Genomic DNA, 24,604 nt, shown 5'->3' with positions numbered 1-24,604 from the left:
ATTGTGAATGGTGGATCTTGTGTTATCTACTGTATATAGAGGTGTTATCAGTCATTGTACAGGTGGGGGAGGAGGTGAGCTGCGACATCACCTATTGTGAATGGTGGATCCTGTGTTATCTACTGTATATAGAGGTGTTATCAGTCATTGTACAGGAGGAGGTGAGCTGTGATATCACCTATTGTGAATGGTGGATCCTGTGTTATCTACTGTATATAGAGGTGTTATCAGTCATTGTACAGGAGGAGGAGGTGAGCTGTGACATCACCTATTGTGAATGGTGGATCCTGTGTTATCTACTGTATATAGAGGTGTTATCAGTCATTATACAGGAGGAGGAGGTGAGCTGTGATATCACCTATTGTGAATGGTGGATCTTGTGTTATCTACTGTATATAGAGGTGTTATCAGTCATTGTACGGGAGGGGGAGGAGGTGAGCTGTGATATCACCTATTGTGAATGGTGGATCCTGTGCTATCTACGGTATATAGAGGGGTTATCAGTCATTGTACGGGAGGGGGAGGAGGTGAGCTGTGATATCACCTATTGTGAATGGTGGATCCTGTGTTATCTACTGTATATAGAGGTGTTATTGGATCGCCCCCAGGTTAGGGCAATGGTGTACTCGGCACCGGGTCCCGCGGTTCGGGGGATGTCACGGTGGCTGACTCGGTCCGTGGCCCTAGGGGGACGTCCGTCTGTTGAATGGGGAAGGTCTTTAAAGGGATAGTGTTCGTGACGCCACCTGTGGTATTCGGTCAGGTTGACCGACGCTGCTTAGGGGTCCGCTGGGGTGATGTTATGGCAGCAAGATGGTATTCCTTCCCACAGGTGAAGTGTATCCCCAGGGCTTCCCAGAAGTGTAGATGGTGATGGTGGACGATGTAAGGCGCAGGGAATAACGAGGACACAAGGTTGCAGTCTCTTTACCTTTTACTGAAGGCTTCAGCATCCACAGTCCAGGGTACAGACCACAGGGCAGGCAGAGTCCGGCCGGTCCGAAGGCAAATCCAGAGCCCCCTTATCCAGGTGGAAATCAGTAGCCTTCCTACTAGCGCCTGGGTGTTGTAGTACCTCCCTGCTGAGCTTCTCGGTAAGGGCCTCACAACTTTTGTAGATATTCTAGATGTTATCTTTTCCTCTCTGTCCCCCAGATGATATGGATAAGACAAACCCGTATGACTGATGGCCTGAGGCTTGTTTATAGGGACCCTAGAGACGCCCCAACCCCCACAAGTTGCCCCCATGTCTTCTTAGGTATTTAGGTCGGGCAGCCAACTTGGAATTGACTGTCCTGCCGGTCTCTGAAGTAAAGCGTAGAGACAATTACTCCCTCAGTGTTCCGGCCACCGGCTACGCGCCTCAGAAGGAGGCAGCCTTTACAGGACAGAACTCCCTCTGGTGTTATCTCCTTGTGCTGTGACTTCGTTTCTCACTCTCTACAACACAGTTCTCTTCGTGTCCTTTCTTAGGATGCTGCCGCACGTGGGGCAGGTGCAGCTCCGTAGCTTTCTATCCCGCTAGGCCTCTATCAGGATCCCACCCCTGACTGTCTGCAGCTCAGATGTTCCTCCTTTTCCCCTTGTCTGCCTGACGGGAACTCTCTGGGTCAAACCCAGGCAGCGTCTCTCTAACTTCCTATCCAAACCACCAGTTTTACCCTTCTGTGAGGAGTGCACTACTAGATAGGAGCGTAGCTCCCCCTGGTGGATTGGAGTGTCAAGTGTGGTGTATGCAGGGCCGGACTGGGACTAAAATTCAGCCCTGGCATTTGAAGTGACACAGGCCCACTTGTCACATGGTGACTGTATAATATCTTTGTACACTTGTAGGCAGGGCCGGTTTTAGGCAAAGTGGGGCCCTAGGCAAAGTTTAAAATGGGGCCCCAAATGCTAACATATTGCACATCACACAGAAGCCTTTCTGTTGTATTTACGTGCGCTGAGTTCAGGCCGCTAAACGAGTTTGATCGACAATACTGAAGTTGTTCAACGCTTGTTTCCCGGCCTCTTTCCACCAGCTGAGGAATAATGATGAGACAGAACGATCACTAATAGATCACTAACAGATCACCATACAGTATCATGTTTTCAGCAGCACATCTACAGTTTACACTGGCAATGTGCTGCTGACAACAAGGCTTTTTGTTCCAGCAAAAACAATCCGAATATGCAGCATTTTACTTGTTTAGTAAAATACACCCCATAGTCCTCCATATATTATAATGTGCTCCATAGTCCTCCATATAGTATAATACACTCCCTATAGTCCTCCATATATTAAAATACACTGCTCAGTCCTCCACATAGTATAATACACTCCTCATAGTCCTCCATATAGCATAATACAATCCTCATAGTCCTCCATATAGCATAATACAATCCTCATAGTGCTCCATATAGTATAATGCACCGCCACAGTCATCCATGTAGTACAATTCACTTCCCATAGTATAATGCACCCCATAGTTCTTCATATAGTATAACGTATTCCCCATAGTCCTCGATACAGTATAATGCAGCCCACATATAGTATAATGCAGCCACCCCAGAGTATAATGCAGCCACCCCAGAGTATAATGCAGCCACCCCAGAGTATAATGCAGCCACCCCAGAGTATAATGCAGCCACCCCACAGAGTATAATGCAGCCACCCCAGAGTATGTAACCCCCATAGAATATAATACAGCCCACCTCCCCATAATATATAATGTAGCCCCCCATAGAATATAATGCAGCCCCCCATAGTATATAACGCAGCCTCCCCCATAGAATATAATATACCCCCACAATAGTATATAACACAGCCACATAGTACATAACATGGCCTCCCCCATAGAATATAATATACTCCCCATAGTATATAGCAAAGCCCGCATATTATATAGCACAAACCGCATAGTATACAGCACAGCCTGCAAACTATAGCACAGCTCGCGTAGTAGATAACACAGCCCACACAGCAGTATTCAGCACAGACCACACAGTAGTATACAGCACAGACCACACAGTAGTATACAGCACAGCCCACGTAGAAGTATACAGCACAGTCCACACAGTAGTATACAGCACAGCCCACAGAGTAATATATACAGCACAGCCCACAAAGTAATATATACAGCACAGCCCACAGAGAACTATATACAGCACAGCCCACAGAGAACTATATACAGCACAGCCCACAGAGAACTATATAAAGCACAGCCCAGAGTACTATATACAGCACAGCCCAGAGTACTATATAAAGCACAGCCCAGAGAGTACTATATACAGCACAGCCCAGAGAGTACTATATACAGCACAGCCCAGAGAGTACTATATACAGCACAGCCCACAGAGTACTATATACAGCACAGCCCACAGAGTACTATACACAGCACAGCCCACAGAATACTATATACAGCACAGCCCACAGAGTACTATATACAGCACAGCCCAGAGAGTACTATATACAGCACAGCCCGCAAAGTAATATATACAGCACAGCCCACAGAGAACTATATACAGCACAGCCCACAGAGAACTATATACAGCACAGCCCACAGAGAACTATATAAAGCACAGCCCAGAGTACTATATACAGCACAGCTCAGAGAGTACTATATACAGCACAGCCCAGAGAGTACTATATACAGCACAGCCCAGAGAGTACTATATACAGCACAGCCCAGAGAGTACTATATACAGCACAGCCCACAGAGTACTATATACAGCACAGCCCACAGAGTACTATACACAGCACAGCCCACAGAGTACTATATACAGCACAGCCCACAGAGTACTATATACAGCACAGCCCACAGAGTACTATATACAGCACAGCCCACAGAGTACTATATACAGCACAGCCCACAGAGAACTATATACAGCACACAGTAGTATACAGCACAGAGCACAGCCCACAGAGAACTATATACAGCCCACAGTGGTATACAGCACAGAGCACAGCCCACAGAGAACTATATACAGCCCACAGTAGTATACAGCACAGAGCACAGCCCACAGAGAACTATATACAGCACAGAGCACAGCCCACAGAGAACTATATACAGCCCACAGTAGCATACAGCACAGAGCACAGCCCACAGATAACTATATACAGCCCACAGTAGTATACAGCACAGAGCACAGCCCACAGAGTACTATATACAGCCCACAGTAGTATACAGCACAGAGCACAGCCCAGAGAACTATATATAGCACACAGTAGTATACAGCACAGAGCACAGCCCACAGAGTACTATATATAGCACAGAGCACACAGTAGTATACAGCACAGAGCACAGCCCACAGAGAGCTATATACAGCCCACAGTAGTATACAGCACAGAGCACAGCCCACAGAGAGCTATATACAGCCAACAGCAGTATACAGCACAGAGCACAGCCCACAGAGTACTATATACAGCCCACAGTAGTATACAGCACAGAGCACAGCCCACAGAGTACTATATACAGCCCACAGTAGTATACAGCACAGAGCACAGCCCACAGAGTACTATATACAGCCCACAGTAGTATACAGCACAGAGCACAGCCCACAGAGTACTATATACAGCCCACAGTAGTATACAGCACAGAGCACAGCTCACAGAGTACTATATATAGCCCACAGTAGTATACAGCACAGAGCACAGCCCACAGAGTACTATATACAGCCCACAGTAGTATACAGCACAGAGCACAGCCCACAGAGAACTATATACAGCACAGAGCACAGCCCACAGAGAACTATATATAGCACAGAGCACACAGTAGTATACAGCAGAGCACAGCCCACAGAGAACTATATACAGCCCACAGCAGTATACAGCACAGAGCACAGCCCACAGAGAACTATATACAGCCCACAGTAGTATACAGCACAGAGCACAGCCCACAGAGTACTATATATAGCACACAGCCCACGGTAGTATACAGCACAGAGCACAGCCCACAGAGTACTATATATAGCACAGAGCACACAGTAGTATACAGCACAGAGCACAGCCCACAGAGAGCTATATACAGCCCACAGTAGTATACAGCACAGAGCACAGCCCACAGAGTACTATATATAGCACACAGCCCACGGTAGTATACAGCACAGAGCACAGCCCACAGAGAGCTATATACAGCCCACGGTAGTACACAGCACAGAGCACAGCCCACAGAGAACTATATATAGCACAGAGCACACAGTAGTATACAGCACAGAGCACAGCCCACAGAGAACTATATACAGCCCACAGCAGTATACAGCACAGAGCACAGCCCACAGAGAACTATATATAGCACAGAGCACACAGCAGTATACAGCACAGAGCACAGCCCACAGAGAACTATATACAGCCCACAGCAGTATACAGCACAGAGCACAGCCCACAGAGAACTATATATAGCACAGAGCACACAGTAGTATACAGCACAGAGCACAGCCCACAGAGAGCTATATACAGCCCACAGTAGTATACAGCACAGAGCACAGCCCACAGAGAACTATATACAGCCCACAGTAGTATACAGCACAGAGCACAGCCCACAGAGAGCTATATACAGCCCACAGTAGTATACAGCACAGAGCACAGCCCACAGAGAGCTATATACAGCCCACAGTAGTATACAGCACAGAGCACAGCCCACAGAGAACTATATACAGCCCACAGTAGTATACAGCACAGAGCACAGCCCACAGAGAGCTATATACAGCCCACAGTAGTATACAGCACAGAGCACAGCCCACAGAGAGCTATATACAGCCCACAGTAGTATACAGCACAGAGCACAGCCCACAGAGAACTATATACAGCCCACAGCAGTATACAGCACAGAGCACAGCCCACAGATAACTATATATAGCACAGAGCACACAGCAGTATACAGCACAGAGCACAGCCCACAGAGAGCTATATACAGCCCACAGCAGTATACAGCACAGAGCACAGCCCACAGAGAACTATATATAGCACAGAGCACACAGTAGTACACAGCACAGAGCACAGCCCACAGAGAGCTATATACAGCCCACAGTAGTATACAGCACAGAGCACAGCCCACAGAGAACTATATACAGCCCACAGTAGTATACAGCACAGAGCACAGCCCACAGAGAGCTATATACAGCCCACAGTAGTATACAGCACAGAGCACAGCCCACAGAGAGCTATATACAGCCCACAGTAGTATACAGCACAGAGCACAGCCCACAGAGAGCTATATACAGCCCACAGCAGTATACAGCACAGAGCACAGCCCACAGAGAGCTATATACAGCCCACAGCAGTATACAGCACAGAGCACAGCCCACAGAGAACTATATACAGCACAGAGCACACAGTAGTATACAGCACAGAGCACAGCCCACAGAGAACTATATACAGCCCACAGCAGTATACAGCACAGAGCACAGCCCACAGAGAACTATATACAGCCCACATCTCTTCTCTTCCTCCCCTCACCTCCTCCGAGAATGGCCCCACAGTCCAGAAAAAAAAAAAACTCTCCTCACCTCTCCTCGTGCCCAGCGTTGCTTCCTGGTTCCTGCTCCTGTCTCAGCAGCTGCAGTCTGCCCGGGACACAGCAGGTACGTGATGATATGACATCATCGCGCACCGCAGTGTCAGAGGCAGAGCGGGGAATGATGGGAGAGGAGCGTCTGTAGACGCTCTCTCCTCCATCATTGCATTCAACTGTACCGGCGTCTATACGCCGGTATAGTTGAATGCGACGGCGGGGGCGGCGGATTGAGCGGCCCACCACTGGCACCGGCCCTTCTGGCATTTGCCAGAAGTGCCCTATGGCCAGTCCGGCCCTGGGTGTATGGTTTGTGATACCTGGAAAGATGAACTCCTTTATTACCTTCAGACGTAATATCACTCCCCCTGGTGGAAGAATGACATTACTGCAACAACCAGGACTCTGGGGTGCTGCACTATCAGTCATTGTACAGGAGGAGGTGGTGAGCTGTGACATCACCTATTGTGAATGGTGGATCCTGTGTTATCTACTGTATATAGAGGTGTTATCAGTAATTGTACAGGAGGAGGAGGTGAGCTGTGACATCACCTATTGTGAATGGTGGATCCTGTGTTATCTACTGTATATAGAGGTGTTATCAGTCATGTACAGGAGGAGGAGGTGAGCTGTGACATCACTTATTGCAAATGGTGGATCCTGTGCTATCTACTGTATATAGAGGTGTTATCAGTCATTGTACAGGAGGAGGAGGTGAGCTGTGATATCACCTATTGTGAATGGTGGATCCTGTGTTATCTACTGTATATAGAGGTGTTATCAGTTATTGTACAGGAGGAGGAGGTGAGCTGTGACATCACCTATTGTGAATGGTGGATCCTGTGTTATCTACTGTATATAGAGGTGTTATCAGTCATTGTACAGGAGGAGGTGAGCTGTGACATCATCTATTGTGAATGGTGGATCCTGTGTTATCTACTGTATATAGAGGTGTTATCAGTCATTGTACAGGAGGAGGAGGTGAGCTGTGACATCATCTATTGTGAATGGTGGATCCTGTGTTATCTACTGCATATAGAGGTGTTATCAGTCATTATACAGGGGGAGGAGGAGGTGAGCTGTGACATCACCTATTGTGAATGATGGATCCTGTGTTATCTACTGTATATAGAGGTGTTATCCGTCATTATATAGGAGGAGGAGGTGACCTGTGACACCACCTATTGTGAATGGTGGATCCTGTGTTATCTACTATTTAGCACTAGATAGTGATTAATATTTAGGCACTTCATAGTACTATGATCTGGATGATGTATGATGGTACTATGTGAGTATTGCATAGCGGTATTGTTTGGATAATGTATCGCAGTATTTTATCTACTGTTGACAGACACTATTTGAGCACTACATAGAGAATTATATAGTAGACAAACCTTAGCAGAATTATTTGGATGTTGTATGATGGTACTATGTGAGCACAGTATAGTGGTATTATTTTTGAAGTATGTTACAATATTATTTAAGCTCTCCTATGTGTGTGACTGAGATTATATTGTGACCCCATTGGGGACATGGACTTATGCACGTAAATATCATGTAGAATTCTGCCAAAAGTAAAGAGTTAATCACTCACACCCGTATATGTGTCATCGGTGGAGGAACTTTTCTAGCTGTGTGAAACGAGGACATGGTTGCTCTTCTGGTTTCCTGTGTGCTGAAAAGAACGGGGTCTAAGAGATTATGGAAAATCATAGTAATGAAGACGATGACCGGTAACAGAATATCTATGATCCATGTTGTATCTATCCCACATACACAAGTGTTGCAAGGCCATGAGGCATAAGAGATGGGGGGCCATGGGCCAGGACGTTGGCCCTGTACCATCATAGGGTTACGCTCTTATACATCATTTGTGAGATGCCTGAGACTACATTTTTAAAATATCTGACAGCTGCTGATAAATGTCTCTGAGAGCAACGACTGTAGTGAATGACGCACCAACTTCGCACCGGCTCTGACCTGGCTCCATGTGCTTCACTGAGGAACATGAATCCTTATGCTGCCCATTCATATCTCCCAGCTTTATGTCTCTCTCCCACCTCCATAGGCCTATAGTTCCATCATTTGGCTTCTTCACACCACGATCATCTCTCCTCTTAGAGTTGTGTTCTCACACTGCTGCTACGCTGTGTTTTTTTTTGCCACCCATTTTGAAAAAAAAACAGATTTCGTATCCATGTTAATACAGAAAAGACCAGACCGTGTACAAGCCGTGTCTTCATCACCAAGCCATGTGCGAGCCGTATCTTCGTCACCAGTGAAATCTTCCTTCATTTGAAGACCTCGTCCAGTGACTCCATTGTTTATTTGCCCATAGCTATTCATCGCTGTATCCTGAGTGATCATCGATCCTTGTAGGTTGAAGTCCTTTACAACTTCATTCGTCGCCGTCCATCTCAAATGTGTCCCGATCATTATTGGCAATAGTCAGTATCTTTGTCTTCCTTGTATTGAGTAGCAGTCTCATGCTCGAGCTTTCCATCTTGAGACTCCATAATAAGTCCTTCATTTCATCTACACTTGTTGCTACCAATGTTGTATCTTCTGCGATTGTTGATGATTCGTCCAGCAATTTTGATTCCTTCTTCTTTTTCGGCAAGTCCAGCCTTCCTGAAAATAGCTTCTGCATATAAACTGAAGAGCACTGGTGACAGGACACAGCCTTGTCTGATGTCTCCCTCTACTTTGAACCATGCCGAGTCGCCGTTCTCCGTTCGGACTATTGCCTCTTGGTCGATGTAAAGGTTCCTTATGAGGCTGATCAGATGGTTCGGCACACCCATATCCTTCATGGTGTTCCAAAGTTTCTGGTGATCAAAATAGTTGAAGGTTTTGCTGTAGTTGATGAAGCAAAAATAGATCTACTACTCTTTGTTGTATTCTTGGGCATTTGGAAACAACCTGTTGTCTAGTATGTTTGCGCAGATTGTCTCTAATCTTAGCTGTCATAAGTTCATAATCAGTTCCACAGTCAGCTCCTGGCCTTGCATTTGCGGTAATGATTGATGACCTCCATTTTTGGCTAACAAATATGTAGCCAATCTGATTTTTATAGGCCCCATTTGGTGATATCCAATTGTCCATGTGTAGCGTCTCTGTTTGTAATTTTGTAAGAATATGTTAATTATAGACAATTGATTTGTCATACAAAAGTCAATGAATCTTCCTCCAGCCGTGTTTCATTCACAGAGTCCAAAGTTTCCATCAACGATTCCATGTTTGCCACAGCCCGCTTTGGCATTCAGGTCTCCCATAATAATGAGTAAGTCTCGTTTTGGCGTCTTGTTGATTTCTTCTTGAACTTGATCGTAGATAACTTCAAGGTCCTCCTCCTCGGCTTCTGTTGTTAGTGAGTTGAAAAACTTAGCGCTCCTTGTAGCCGTATTGACATGTTCGTTTGACTGGAAATGTCCGGATTGTGTCCATTTTAGTTTGCTAATTCCAAGTAAGTTGAGTTCTGTTCTATCGATTTCGGATTGATGATGTTGAGTTTGCCTTGGTTCATTGTTCGTCCATCCAAGTTCGAAATTTTATACCTTTGCAGCTTTTGATCTTCCTTTTCGACCAAGTGAGATCAGCACCAAGACGTCCTTGTGGCTTTGATCCTGGCCCATCATGAGCATTGGTCATACTCAGGTCGACCATCGGCTCTTCCCCAGTGCTTAAATAATACCACCATACAGTGCTCAAATTAATGTTATGCAGTGTCCAAATAAATCCACCATTTACCACTCAAATAACATCAACATACAGTGGCCAATAAACCCACCATTTAGTACTAAACGTATGCAGCTATCCAGTGTCTAAATAATACAACCACACAGTGACCAAGTGTGAGCTGCATTCACACATATCTAATAGGCGCTATATAATATGAATATATTACTGCTATACATGTAACATAAGTATTTGTGTTGGTTTCAAGCTTTAGAGTCAGGCCACTGTATCGGTTGCACACCCCTAATATTTTGCATTTACCCACCTAAGCCACATTGTAGCGTACTGGTTTGTCCAGTCTTCTGCCTTGATTTTCAGGCTTTGTTGTATATTTACATTCCTTTCTCCTTTACGCAAAGTAATGACCCAAGAGAAGCTAAAAGCGTGAGACAATTATACCAGATATAGTCGTGTTTGTTATTAGTTGTGAATAGAGTGGATTCATAAAATTATGTCTATCTTTGAACTCCAAATCACAGTATATAGTACTAACACTCAGGTACCTCCTGTATTATACCCCAGAGCTGCACTCACTATTCTGCTGGTGCAGTCACTGTGTACATACATTACATTACTGATCCTGAGTTACCTCCTGTATTATACTCCAGAGCTGAGCTCACTATTCTGCTGGTGCAGTCACTGTGTACATACATTACATTACTGATCCTGTGTTACATCCTGTATTATACCCCAGAGCAGCACTCACTATTCTGCTGGTGCAGTCACTGTGTACATACATTACATTACTGATCATGAGTTACATCCTGTATTATACCCCAGAGCTGCACTCATATTCTGCTGGTGCAGTCACGGTGTACATACATTACATTACTGATCCTGAGTTACCTCCTGTATCATACTCTAGAGCTGCACTCACTATTCTGCTAGTGCAGTCACGGTGTACATACATTACATTACTGATCCTGAGTTACCTCCTGTATCATACTCTAGAGCTGCACTCACTATTCTGCTGGTGCAGTCACTGTGTACATACATTACATTACTGATCCTGAGTTACCTCCTGTATTATACTCCAGAGCAGCACTCACTATTCTGCTGGTGCAGTCACTGTGTACATACATTACATTAATGATCTTGAGTTACCTCCTGTATTATTCTCCAGAGCTGCACTCACTATTCTGCTGGTGCAGTCACTGTGTACATACATTACATTACTGATCCTGTGTTACCTCCTGTATTATACTCCAGAGCTGCACTCACTATTCTGCTGGTGCAGTCACTGTGTACATACATTACATTACTGATTCTGAGTTACATCCTGTATTATACCCCAGAGCTGCACTCACTATTCTGCTGGTGCAGTCATTGTGTACATACATTACATTACTGATCCTGAGTTACATCCTGTATTATACCCCAGAGCTGCACTCATTATTCTGCTGGTGCAGTCACTGTGTACATACATTACATTACTGATCCTGAGTTACATCCTGTATTATACCCCAGAGCTGCACTCACTATTCTGCTGGTGCAGTCACTGTGTACATACATTACATTACTGATCCTGAGTTACCTCCTGTATTATACTCCAGAGCTGCACTCATTATTCTGCTGGTGCAGTCACTGTGTACATACATTACATTACTGATTCTGAGTTACATCCTGTATTATACCCCAGAGCTGCACTCACTATTCTGCTGGTGCAGTCATTGTGTACATACATTACATTACTGATCCTGAGTTACATCCTGTATTATACCCCAGAGCTGCACTCACTATTCTGCTGGTGCAGTCACTGTGTACATACATTACTGATCCTGTACTGATCCTGAGTTACATCCAGTATTCCAGAGCTGCGCTCGCTATTCTGCTGTTGCAATTCTGGTATTCTGTTCACCAGAAAGGAAAATCTCGGTGAGAATGTTAAAGGTCAGTACCAGACTACAGTGTGGGTGGCCTAAAATATATAGAAGTGGAATATTGGCATTGTACCAAATAGTTAACTGGGTCAACCTGTAATAAGGGGGAAATATTTTCTCACTGACCTACTTTTATTTGTTTTTGTTTGAGGTTTATAACTGAATCACTGATTTCCCTCTTGCGGAGCCACTCTACATGGGACCCCACATGCCCCCTGTTGGGACTGTCACTGCCTCCTCTCCAAGAAATCAAAGATCAGTAAGGAAAGTGAGATAATTTCCAATGGTTGGAAGTCTGACATCAAGAGTGTGTGACGTAGATGACGGCGGCATAAGAGAATAATACAATAACTGACAGCACGGAGTCATGAAGGATAAGTCCCGTCTAATCAACATGGTGGATTTCTATGAGTAGGTGAGTTTAAATCTGGATGTTGGTAATGCGGCTGATGTGATTTATCTGGACTTTGCAAAGACATTTGATACTGTACTGGGAGCAGTGGGGACCACAGGGATCTGTACTGGGAGCAGTGGGGACCATAGGGATCTGTACTGGGAGCAGTGGGGAAATAAGGATCTGTATTGGGAGCAGTGGGGACCACAAGGATCTGTACCGGGAGCAGTGGGGACAAGGATCTGTACTGGGATCAGTGGGGACCACAAGGATCTGTACTGGGAGCAGTGGGGACAAGGATCTGTACTGGGAGCAGTGGGGACCACAAGGATCTGTACTGGGAGCAGAGGGGACCACAAGGATCTGTATTGGGAGCAGTGTGGACCACAAGGATCTGTACTGGGATTAGTGGGCCCACAAGAATCTGTACTGGGAGCAGTGGGGACCACAAGGATCTGTACTGGGAGCAGAGGGGACCACAAGGATCTGTATTGGGAGCAGTGTGGACCACAAGGATCTGTACTGGGATTAGTGGGCCCACAAGAATCTGTGCTGGGAGCAGTGGGGACCACAAGGATCTGCATTGGGAGCAGTGGGGACCACAAGGATCTGCACTGGGAGCAGTGGGGACCACAAGAATCTGTACTGGAAGAAGTGGGGACCACAAGGATCTGTACTGGGAGCAATAGTGACCACAAGGATCTGTACTGGGAGCAGTGGGGACGACAAGGATCTGTACTGGGAGCAGTGGGCCCACAAGAATCTGTACTGGGAGCAGTGGGGACCACAAGGATCTGTATTGGGAGCCGTGGGGACCACATGGATCTGTACTGGGAGCAGTGGGGACCACATGGATCTGTATTGGGAGCAGTGGGGACCACATGGATCTGTATTGGGAGCAGTGGGGACCTCAGTGATCTGTACTGGGAGCTGTGGGGACCACAAGGATCTGTACTGGGAGCAGTGGGGACCACAAGGATCTGTATTGGGAGCAGTGGAGACCACAAGGATCTGTACTGGGAGCAGTGGGCCCACAAGAATCTGTACTGGGAGCAGTGGGGACCACAAGGATCTGTATTGGGAGCAGTGGGGACCACAAGGATCTGTACTGGGAGCAGTGGGCCCACAAGGATCTGTAATTGGAGCAGTGGGGACCACAAGGATCTGTACTGGGAGCAGTGGGGACCACAAGGATCTGTACCGGGAGCAGTGGGGACAAGGATCTGTACTGGGATCAGTGGGGACCACAAGGATCTGTACTGGGAGCAGTGGGGACAAGGATCTGTACTGGGAGCAGTGGGGACCACAAGGATCTGTACTGGGAGCAGTGGGGACCACAAGGATCTGTACTGGGAGCAGTGGGGACCACAAGGATCTGTACTGGGAGCAGAGGGGACCACAAGGATCTGTATTGGGAGCAGTGTGGACCACAAGGATCTGTACTGGGATTAGTGGGCCCACAAGAATCTGTACTGGGAGCAGTGGGGACCACAAGGATCTGCATTGGGAGCAGTGGGGACCACAAGGATCTGCACTGGGAGCAGTGGGGACCACAAGAATCTGTACTGGAAGAAGTGGGGACCACAAGGATCTGTACTGGGAGCAATAGTGACCACAAGGATCTGTACTGGGAGCAGTGGGGACGACAAGGATCTGTACTGGGAGCAGTGGGCCCACAAGAATCTGTACTGGGAGCAGTGGAGACCACAAGGATCTGTACTGGGAGCAGTGGGCCCACAAGAATCTGTACTGGGAGCAGTGGGGACCACAAGGATCTGTATTGGAGCAGTGGGGACCACAAGGATCTGTACTGGGAGCAGTGGGCCCACAAGGATCTGTAATTGGAGCAGTGGGGACCACAAGGATCTGTACTGGGAGCAGTGGGGACCACAAGGATCTGTATTGGGAGCAGTGGGGACCACAAGGATCTGTATTGGGAGCAGTGGGGACCACACGGATCTGTATTGGGAGCAGTGGGGACCACACGGATCTGTATTGGGAGCAGTGGGGACCGCAGGGATTTGTACTGGGAGCAGTGGGGACCACAAGGACCTGTATTGGGAGCAGTGGGGACCACAAGGATCTGTACTGGGAGCAGTGGGCCCACAAGAATCTGTACTGGGAGCAGTGGGGACCACAAGGATCTGTATTGGGAGCAGTGGGGACCACAAGGATCTGTACTGAGAGCAGTGGGCCCACAAGGATCTGTAATTGGAGCAGTGGGGACCACAAGGATCTGTATTGGGAGCAGTGGGGACCACAAGGATCTGTACTGGGAGCAGTGGGGACCACATGGATCTGTACTGGGAGCAGTGGGGACCACAAGGATCTGTATTGGGAGCAGTGGGGACCACATAGATCTGTATTGGGAGCAGTGGGGACCTCAGGGATCTGTACTGGGAGCTGTGGGGACCACAAGGATCTGTACTGGGAGCAGTGGGGACCACAAGGATCTGTATTGGGAGCAGTGGGGACCACAAGGATCTGTACTGGGAGCAGTGGGCCCACAAGAATCTGTACTGGGAGCAGTGGGGACCACAAGGATCTGTATTGGGAGCAGTGGGCCCACAAGGATCTGTAATTGGAGCAGTGGGACCACATGGATCTGTATTGGGAGCAGTGGGGACCACGAGGATCTGTACTGGGAGCAGTGGGGACAACATGGATCTGTATTGGGAGCAGTGGGGACCACAAGGATCTGTACTGGGAGCAGTGGGGACCACAAGGATCTGTACTGGGAGCAGTGGGGACCACAAGGATCTGTATTGGGAGCAGTGGGCCCACAAGGATCTGTAATTGGAGCAGTGGGACCACATAGATCTGTATTGGGAGCAGTGGGGACCTCAGGGATCTGTACTGGGAGCTGTGGGGACCACAAGGATCTGTACTGGGAGCAGTGGGGACCACAAGGATCTGTATTGGGAGCAGTGGGGACCACAAGGATCTGTACTGGGAGCAGTGGGCCCACAAGAATCTGTACTGGGAGCAGTGGGGACCACAAGGATCTGTACTGAGAGCAGTGGGCCCACAAGGATCTGTAATTGGAGCAGTGGGACCACATGGATCTGTATTGGGAGCAGTGGGGACCACGAGGATCTGTACTGGGAGCAGTGGGGACAACATGGATCTGTATTGGGAGCAGTGGGGACCACAAGGATCTGTACTGGGAGCAGTGGGGACCACAAGGATTTGTACTAGGAGCAGTGGGGACCACAGGGATCTGTACTGGGAGCAGTGGGGTTCGCCGGGATCTGTACTGGGAGCAGTGGGGACCACAAGGATTTGTACTAGGAGCAGTGGGGACAGCAAATAAAATTTAGATGAGGGACACGTTACTTCCCTTCCATCTCGGGAGATCTGCAGTGGTCGGGTCCCCAGTACATTCTATACATTGGTCACGGATCTTGGGCAATGACAGGTTTTGGACTCTACAAGGAAGTGTCCATTCGTGGGGTTTTCAGGACCAGCAGAGCAGCTCTGTGCAGAAATGGCAGTTTCCTTTGGGGAACAATGTGCAGCATTACGTTCACTCTCTTATCTATATGTCAGTGGTTTCTGTTATTTTACTCGTTGTTTGTCTTTGTAACCGGTAAAATGGCTTCTTTATCCACGTGCTGGCGTGACATATCAGACATCATTTTTTTAACTATATCACAGTGTCCGTCACTTGCGATTATATTCTCCTGCCTAATGAAGCCTCTGATGCAGATGAGAACACACAAGGATCCTATGAAGAGCTCTGCCATTTATTTACATAGACTGGAGCCACCTACTTCAAGTGGAGGAAGGAGATCAATTCTGTGCAGAAGGAATTGGTCCCCTTCCCCCTCTGGTAGCTGACAATATAGTCTCTTCTTTGTGCTTTACCCCAGCACAATGGGAATCCATGGAGGCAAAAAATGATGAAGAAAGTGTTTTTTTTTAGACCAAAAACTGCCGGTTTTTTTTAATACTTTTGTCATATATGGATTTATGGAACAAGCTCTTGAATATAGGTAATTATGGCTCATATGGGAGCTGAGAAGCATAAAGACACCCGGATGAGGCATCCTATTATGTGTAACACACGGATTGGTTTCATTACCTGGGTGTCATAGCTGCAAGGAAGAAGGAAAAGTTTTGTGTGGCAGTAATCCATGAGCTGGGTGAGTCAGTGATGCACTCGGAAGCTCAGGTCCTGACATACGTCAAAAAATGTTTGCACAATTTTTGATCCACGTGTGACTTTTTTTTGTCTAAAATAAAGGTTAAGTGCTAAAATAAAGATTTGCGCAAAATCAGTCAGCTCCAACTTTTTGCAAAGGGAAGAAAGTGCGCAGAGAAATTGATCATAATTTATTCCACAAAAGTGGGGGAAGTTACGACAGAAATGTAATGCTTCATCTCTCCTGCGGGGGCGCTGCACGCCCTGTGTACAACGTATCTTCACTGCAATGGGCCCCATTTCTCTCCTGGTATTTCTGTAGCACCTGCAGCTACGCATGGGGGCACATGTAAGGGACGAGCACATTGCTGACATAAGGTGTGACTCCCCAGATATGTGGTCACTCTCGTTCTAGCTCCTACGGCTCATTTCTAGCATATCACTTAAAAAAAAAACAAAACAGAAAATAATAGTTTGTAGATTACAGGGTTTGCACGTTCTAAAATACTTTATTAGGGTCTATGCAGAGAGGAGGTCGTCCCCAATAAACATCTCTTTATCTGGAGGACTCTGCACGTCCGGGTATTGTATGGTCCGCCCATAGATGTCATTATGTAATACTTCATCCCTCCTGCGGGGGTGCTGCAGAAGAGATGAACACTTAGGCTACTTTCACACTAGCGTCGGGAACAACCCGTCGCCGTGCGTCGGGCCGACGTTCCCGACGCTAGCGTGGTCTCCGCCCCACAACGGGGGCAGCGGATGCATTTTTCCCACGCATCCGCTGCCCCATGGGGAAGTGCGGGGAGGTGGGGGCGGAGTTCCGGCCGCGCATGCGCGGTCGGAAAAAGCGGACCGTCGGGAGCAAAAAACGTTACATGTAACGTTTTTTTCTCCCGACGGTCCGCTACCACACACCCAAGCGTCGCAAAACGGACGCGACGTTTGGCAATGCGTCGCAAATGCGTCGCTAATGTTAGTCTATGACGAAAAAACGTATCCAGCAAGAACTTTTGCTGGATGCGTAGTTTCGGCAAAACGACGCATTTGCGACATATTGCAGTTAACGCTAGTGTGAAAGTAGCCTTAGCGCTCAATTCATTATTTAACTTTTTTTTTTCTTTTTATTTATCTTGTGCTGTTTGATAAAGTTCTTCAAAACTGTTGACGTGTAAATTTTGCGTAGAAAAAAAAAAAATAGCGCGCATTTTTGATGTTTAAACTTTTCGTGCAGCTTTTTAGCATAAAAAGTCATACCTTCTACTAAAACGTTGCAAAATTTGTGTCTGCAGAATACAACAGGACAAAAATTAAAAAGGCAGAAAAGAAATATCCTCTGCGCTCGCAGGTAACATGTTTCAGACCTGCATTGTCCTTTGTCAAGCCTGACTATGCAGGTCTGAAACATGTTTCCTGGGAGCGCAGCGGATTTTTCTTTTCTGCCTATTTAATTTTTACGTTGTTGTGCTCAACCATTTTTTGTGACTTTTATATTATTGGATCAATAAAGCAATCATTTTAAGAAGATGCCGGCTATTGTCTGAACATTTTAAAAAGTCGCACTTGATGAATCAGCTGTAGATATTTGGAAAACAAAAACCAACGCCCTCAATGGCGAACCTAAAAAGGGAACAAAATGAACCAAACGCATATAATAGGATTAAAAAATGTGTAAACTAAAGGAATTTGGTGCAAATCATACATGCAAAAAAAAAAAGGTTCGAAAGCCCCCGAATCATCGTTGTCTTTGTGCCTTTGTGGTTCATCATTGCGACTTTTTGAAATGTTGATTTTATTTTTCGCAGCTGAAAGCCAAATATGCGCCATTTTGGAGGATTGTGCCTATTTTCTTGAAAAAGGCACAAAAAATACATTCAAAAAATGCTTAATTTGGGGCAAAATTCATCAACCCATGAGCACCGTTTTAACAAAAATGAAGAAAAAAAATAAAAAGACAAGAAAAAACACAAGACAAAAAAAATCACTTAAAAAAATGTGGAACCTAAATTAATTTTGCGTTATGCCTTTTTCCTTTTTTTAAGTTTGTTTTTTTATTTCTGCAAATTTTTTTGTTCATACCTTTTTTTTAAGTTTTTTATACCATATATATATATATTTTTATGTTCGCCATTGTGGGCGAGTTGTTTTATTTCCAGATATTTAGGGTCCGTTCATCAATTGTGACTTTTTAAAAAGTCACTCGATTATTCTACAAATATACAGAAATCCGCCTTACTGGAGTGTTTTGTTTTTTTATACGCCTTAATGTATTTTAGCAAATGTTGCAATATTTTTGCAGATCTCTAAAACAGGGGAAAAAAAGTGAAAGACTACAATAAAGCGCCATTTTTATCTCGAGTAAAATTCGTGAACCTCCGTGCGCCATATTGAAGAACTTGTGCAAATAAGAAAAGGGAGTTAAAACAACGCAAATGATGAATCAGGCCCGGATTGTTTGGAGTCGTGAAAACAATCTCGACCTGTTATTATCTGTGAGCACCTTGTGGATAAACTTGACCCAACCAGTTATAGCAAGTCTACTGGTTCCACCGAGGCACGAGGGAAGGCTGCTGGACTGGAAGCACAAGGACAGCGCCCTCTAGTGCTGAATTTACTGCACTCAGGAAACTGGTAGAACCTGGGAATCCTTTGTATGTAATTCTATATTTACAGCTAGTATAACCTGGGCATCTCCTGTATATAGCTATATATGTACAGGCAGTATAACCTGGGGATCTCCTGTATATAATTACAGTGGGTACGGAAAGTTTCCAGACCCCTTTAAATTTTTCACTCTGTTTCACTGCAGCCATTTGGTAAATTCAAAAAAGTTCCTTTTTTTCCTCATTAATGTACACTCCGCACCCCATCTTGACTGAACCCCCCCCCCCAGAAATGTTGACATTTTTACAAATTTAATGAAAAAGAAAAACTGAAATATCACATGGTCATCATTTTTCCAGTGCAGTGTGTGCAGCGATCGAGAAGGCAGAGATGTTAATAAACCATCTCTGCCTTCTCTAGGGCCAGTGTAGGCCTTCTGGCTAATAGGGCAGGAAAAAAGATGTTGTCTTTGATTTCTTTAGCTGAAAGACGAAAATTCTAGATTGGATATTTTCTAGCACGTTTTGTCTGCAGGATGGGGGGCTTGAAGTTCAATAGAGACGAACGAATCCATTTACAGGACCGCGGTCCAGCGCACACCAAAAAGGGACCCCTGCAAACCATCTCCTAGATGACGGGATCCTGGACGCCACTGCGGCTTTATAGGAAGCATCGTTGCAGTGTGACATGGCGCTGGGCGGACTCATCTGACGAGGTGCAGGGAGGAAGAGGCCTTCAGATGGTCGGGTGGGCACAGAATACAGCCGGTGTTCACTGCTGCATCTGACATCCAGGACCCCTCTAGGCACCGCTATGCCACAGTATAGGGCCACAGGTGGTCCACAGAAAGTGAGGACCGACTGTCAAGGAGGAATGGACTGGATGACAGACAAGGGCAGCGAGAATCTAATTCTCATTAACATTTTATGAAAATATAAAAGTTCTGGCTTAGTTTTCATACAAGATATTCATTTATTTTCACATCCTTAAACACAAAGGGAGGCGCAGACGGATTTCCCTTATGATATGGAATATAAACCCTGATATGTGAAGGCTTGTCAAAGTAAAATCGGCTCAAATCAGCAGCGGCCTTGTGTAGAGGAAGCGACAGGTCCCGTAATAAAATACATCATGCACCTCGTGTCGTCCCCATCGTCTCCCCCCTCCGGTCACTTTTCCTTCCCTCCACAGTCCTCCTCATCGTCGTCTTCACCCTCCTCAGTCCTACTCATCGTCTCCACCCTCCAGTCACTTTTCCCTCCCTCCATAGTCCTCCTCTTTCTCTCCACCCTCTGGTCACTTTTTCTTCTTCTCCTGAGTACTGGTGAACCACGAGTCCAGGAGCTTCTTGCTGTAGTAGATCTGCCAGGCGTGAACCTGCACGGCCACAACCATAACCAAGTACATGACGGACACAGCAGAGAAGCCGAAGATGAAGCGGTAAGCTTTGCCGTGGCGGTACAGCTGCTGGGCCATGGGGAACATTTCCATGCTGCCATAGATCAGGGGGGCGATGGAGAAGAGGCCGGTGCTGATCATGGAGATCACCAGGTAACTGATGTTGTTCCGAGGGAAGGCGAACAACCCGAAGAGAGAGGGCACGATGCTCAGGAGGTACGGGTACTCCCACTGGTACGGCATGGCTACCAGATCGTGGGACACTAGTTTCAGCTGGGCCACGGTTGTCTGAGCTGCCAGCAGCACCCAGATGACAATGTGAGCGTAGATCAGTTTCTTGATTTCATTCTTCAGAGACACGCTGAAATAAGAGGAAGAAAACATTAGGGTGTAAAGAAAACGTTTAATGAGAAAAATCAACAAACAAATTCATTTGAAAGTTGATTGGATTAACACATCTTAAAAAAAAAAAAAAAAAAAAAAAAAGTGGCACAGGGATAATAAAAGGCTGGAAAAGAAAGTGGTAAAAATGAAAAACAGCCGGAAGGTCAATGTTCAGCTATACGACATGAATGTGTATAAAAACTTAAAAAGCATGATGGAGAGGCAGAGTCTCCCAAAAGCAAAGATGGCCAGATGTCACCGATTTCTAAACAACGCGACTAAAAATTGTGAAACAAATTAGAAAAATGTTCCTCAGCGTAAAATTGCAAAGCTGTTCAATATCCACCATCTACAGCACAATGTCATCATTGCATTCTTGTTTCCTTTACAATTTGCAGAGTGGTCCAACCATTACACAGGTCAGGGCTCCTCTACTTTTGGGGCTTCCTTGCAGCTTGGCGATTACTTTCTTAATTGAGGCATTGTGAAAGTAACAATGAGTCTGTTTGTCCCCAGAGGGAGAACGTCACCTTAACGTGGTGGTGCTAAAAATGTCCAAAAGCTGCCCCCAGGCTGCTGCATGCAAAATACAATATCACTGCAGCGCCACCAAGTGGTATGAAGTAGAATTACACAGCCTAAACATTAAAGGGGCTGACCTATCAATACACAGGATAGTGGGGGTCTGACACCCAGCACCCCCACCAATCTGCTCTGGCGGATATAAGCGATGCATGGGACAGATCACGGTAGTACCAGACGTTGCTTAGTGGCCACTGCTGAGTATTTTATCTACTATTGGTCATCTATGCAAGATCAATGGGGTCTCAGATGCAGCGCCAAAACTAATTTCATATTGATGACCTCGCCATCAAACAGGCAGTTACTGTGCCCTGGACAACCCCTTTAACAACCTAACATATGACAGGCGATGGCTGGAGGTGAAATGACGATAAATCTACAGCAGTAGCATATACCTCATCTGATAATGATTGGCCACTCTTTCTCGATGTAGATAATCGGTTCCATCTGTCCCGGCCGCCCGAGGACCTGCACGGGAAGCCATTGCCGATGTTCACACCTGCTGGAGATAAACACATGATTGTAGCAGAAGCCCCCGGTGACTGACAGCACACAACCCTGGTGAATTATTAGCCAACCTCTGCAGCTAAACACACTGTAGGAGGGTTTCTACCCCTTTCTTTGACTTTGATTATGGCCTCTGCGTGGTCATAAAATAAAAAAGGAAAAATACTGCAATCCACCGCTCCTCTGGCCCACCGTTCTGCTTCTTTATCAGCGTAGGACCGCTGCAGCCAATAAAGGGTAGACTTGTCAGGCGCTAACCACACCGGAAAAGAAGAGGCCATCAGGGAACAGGGCCGACGGGACAGAGGAGAGCGTCAGGGGTTGGGAAAGAGAGCTGATATTATTAAATATAAAATACACAACAGGGGTATCTTTTTGTTTTTTTTTTAACACAAAAATTAGTGTAGAAAGATTGCATCAAATACGCTACATGTGAACAAGCCCTAGGGAGCCAAAAGCTTCATGCAGACGATTGTTTTTCTTTTTTGTATGTGATAAAACAGACCAGTTTTCATCAGGGTGCTGCTTCCGATTTCCATCCATCTTGAGTTTTTTCTACCATTTGTTAAAAAAAAAAAAAAAGGGAGATAGCACAGATATGTGACCGGCCCTATAGACCATAATGGGTGCACGATCGATCCATGCGATACCCGGACGTGATTCTCGGAGGTGTGAACGAGGTCTTCATGGTAATGCTGGTGACTGTGGTCGTGCCATCGCGGGACTGGGACAGATCGGTTACAGGCGACTGTCTGTGCAAACTTTGATGCATGTCACTCGCGCCCGACTATTTGTTTTTACTTCTTTTATTTTCTGCACTTTACAAGTGTTGGATCCGTTTTGCCGCGGAGCTTTAGACAGAAAGCAAAAAAAGTCACAGCCCCCGTAGGAGCCGCGCACAGCGAACACCGACAGTTCCCCTAATATCGTGTGTGGGTCAGTCACAGGGAGCGATGCAAACACACTCACCATTAACGACGCCGTGCAGCCTCCCCTTACAGGTTGTGGGCAGTGAGGACCCCTTTAGAGCTCAGTATCCCCCCATCCCAGTGATCCTACACACGTCTCCCTCCCCAACAGCTATGCAACATCACAGATTTCCCTGCAGTCCCATGCAAAATCACACAGGAAGCCCCTTGAGTGGCTCTGCTACATCTGTGCAGACACTGGCTCCTAATATAAACGCACACAGCACGACAACCCGCACAATACGTACTACAACGTCCAGCATGCCCAGATTATTACTACAGTGGGAGTATAACGCCCATCCTGCACCCTCCTGCTTCCCATTATCCCGCTTTTCTGCACCAGACGCCTCTTCATGCCGCCTGACTCACCTACCACCTTCCTCCCGATATAATGGCTCAGTCAGCGCTGCACAATTACTACTTCCGGTACCAGCACGGCGCCATGTTGCTACTCCCGGAAGGTGTTTGGGCGCCATCTTGGTTCTCCCGGAAGTAGCTTACTTTTGTTGCTCATAGGAAGGAACAAAGTGTTCTAGCAGCTGTTATGGAGTGAGGGCAACGTTCAGACCTTTTCAGTTTGACAGTAGCTTTCCTGTGGCTGTATGAAACCAGATATTAATAGCTTACTGATTACCTCTGATAATAACAGCTAGAGTGCCTCCATAAAAAGTGATGACTTGCATTTCTCTTAAAGGGATTGTCACTGTTGCTTTTAGTTAAAGCTTCTTCAGAAGACACTGTGGGAGACCCGAATTAATAGGGAGCAGCACAGATGAGACGTCTTTAAAATGACACTTTTTCGCGCTCGTAGTTTTATTCGCCGCCCCTTCTTATATGGGGCAGAAGTATTTTATTTTTCTCCCAATAGATATCCGGACCAGGGGCTTTCTTCCTGGGACGAGTTGTAGGTTTGAATGACACCAAATAATGCACCGAAAAGTGGGGAAAAAAATCCAAGTGCGGAGAAATGGTGAAAACATTGCAAATCTGCCACTGTTTTGTCTTTACAGTGATCATTGTGCAGTAAGAAATGACCTGTGACCTGACAGCAGGATTCTCCAGGTTGGTGTGTTTGGGGCGAGACCAAACGTACAAAGTGTTTACATATATATATAATGTATTGGTGGATGAAGAAAACAAAAAGCAATGTTATAAAAACAAAAAAAGAAATAGGTTTGTGTCGTCATTTAAGACTTTTTTTAAAATTTTTCTATCAGTGAACCTGTGTAAGGCCACGTGCACACGCTGCGGCTTACTCTGCGGATTTTTCCGTACTGATTTTGGTAATTCCGCAGTTAAACGCCTCGAAGAATTACAGCGGATTTACCACGCTTTTTTTGTGGATTTTGTGCGGATTCCACCTGCGGATTCCTATTATGGAGCAGGTGTAAACCGCTGCGGAATCCGCACAAAGAATTGACATGCTGCGGAATAAACAACGCTACGTTTCCGCACGGTTTTCCGCATGTGCTCTGCGGATTTTGTTTTCCATAGGTTTACATGGTACTGTAAAC

The 24,604-nt window shown here is 46.2% G+C and overlaps 2 protein-coding genes across 6 annotated transcripts in view; one reads left to right on the top strand and one right to left on the bottom strand.

Moving 5' to 3' along the window:
* Positions 1-24,604, top strand: part of CIDEC (cell death inducing DFFA like effector c) — a 35,075-nt gene that overhangs the window by 2,110 nt on the left and 8,361 nt on the right. Inside the window, exon 2 of one of the 2 annotated variants that reach the window (XM_077276352.1) lies at positions 12,261-12,524. The exons of the other annotated variant lie outside the window; for it this stretch is intronic. Within the exon in view, the coding sequence (XP_077132467.1) occupies positions 12,517-12,524 (8 nt within the window). The 5' untranslated portion in view covers positions 12,261-12,516. The remainder of the gene's footprint in view (positions 1-12,260; positions 12,525-24,604) is intronic. 2 annotated transcript variants of the gene reach the window in all.
* On the bottom strand, positions 20,200-23,596 carry JAGN1 (jagunal vesicle mediated transporter 1). 4 transcript variants are annotated; one of them, XM_077276345.1, is made up of 3 exons: positions 23,460-23,596; positions 22,011-22,117; positions 20,200-21,010 (listed from the first exon to the last, which is right to left on the bottom strand). In XM_077276345.1, exons 2-3 carry the CDS (start codon positions 22,097-22,099, stop codon positions 20,548-20,550), a joined length of 552 nt encoding a protein of 183 aa, XP_077132460.1. In that variant the 5' UTR covers positions 22,100-22,117; positions 23,460-23,596; the 3' UTR covers positions 20,200-20,547. The 4 variants fall into 4 exon arrangements, with proteins under 4 accessions (XP_077132460.1, XP_077132461.1, XP_077132463.1 ...); XM_077276346.1 differs by having other exon boundaries at positions 22,011-22,114; positions 23,460-23,574; XM_077276348.1 differs by lacking the exon at positions 23,460-23,596 and adding an exon at positions 23,092-23,452 and having other exon boundaries at positions 22,011-22,114.

Source organism: Ranitomeya variabilis, chromosome 8 (assembly GCF_051348905.1).
Source record: "Ranitomeya variabilis isolate aRanVar5 chromosome 8, aRanVar5.hap1, whole genome shotgun sequence".
Lineage (NCBI taxonomy): Eukaryota > Metazoa > Chordata > Amphibia > Anura > Dendrobatidae > Ranitomeya > Ranitomeya variabilis.
This window is presented reverse-complemented; position numbering and strand designations above follow the sequence as displayed.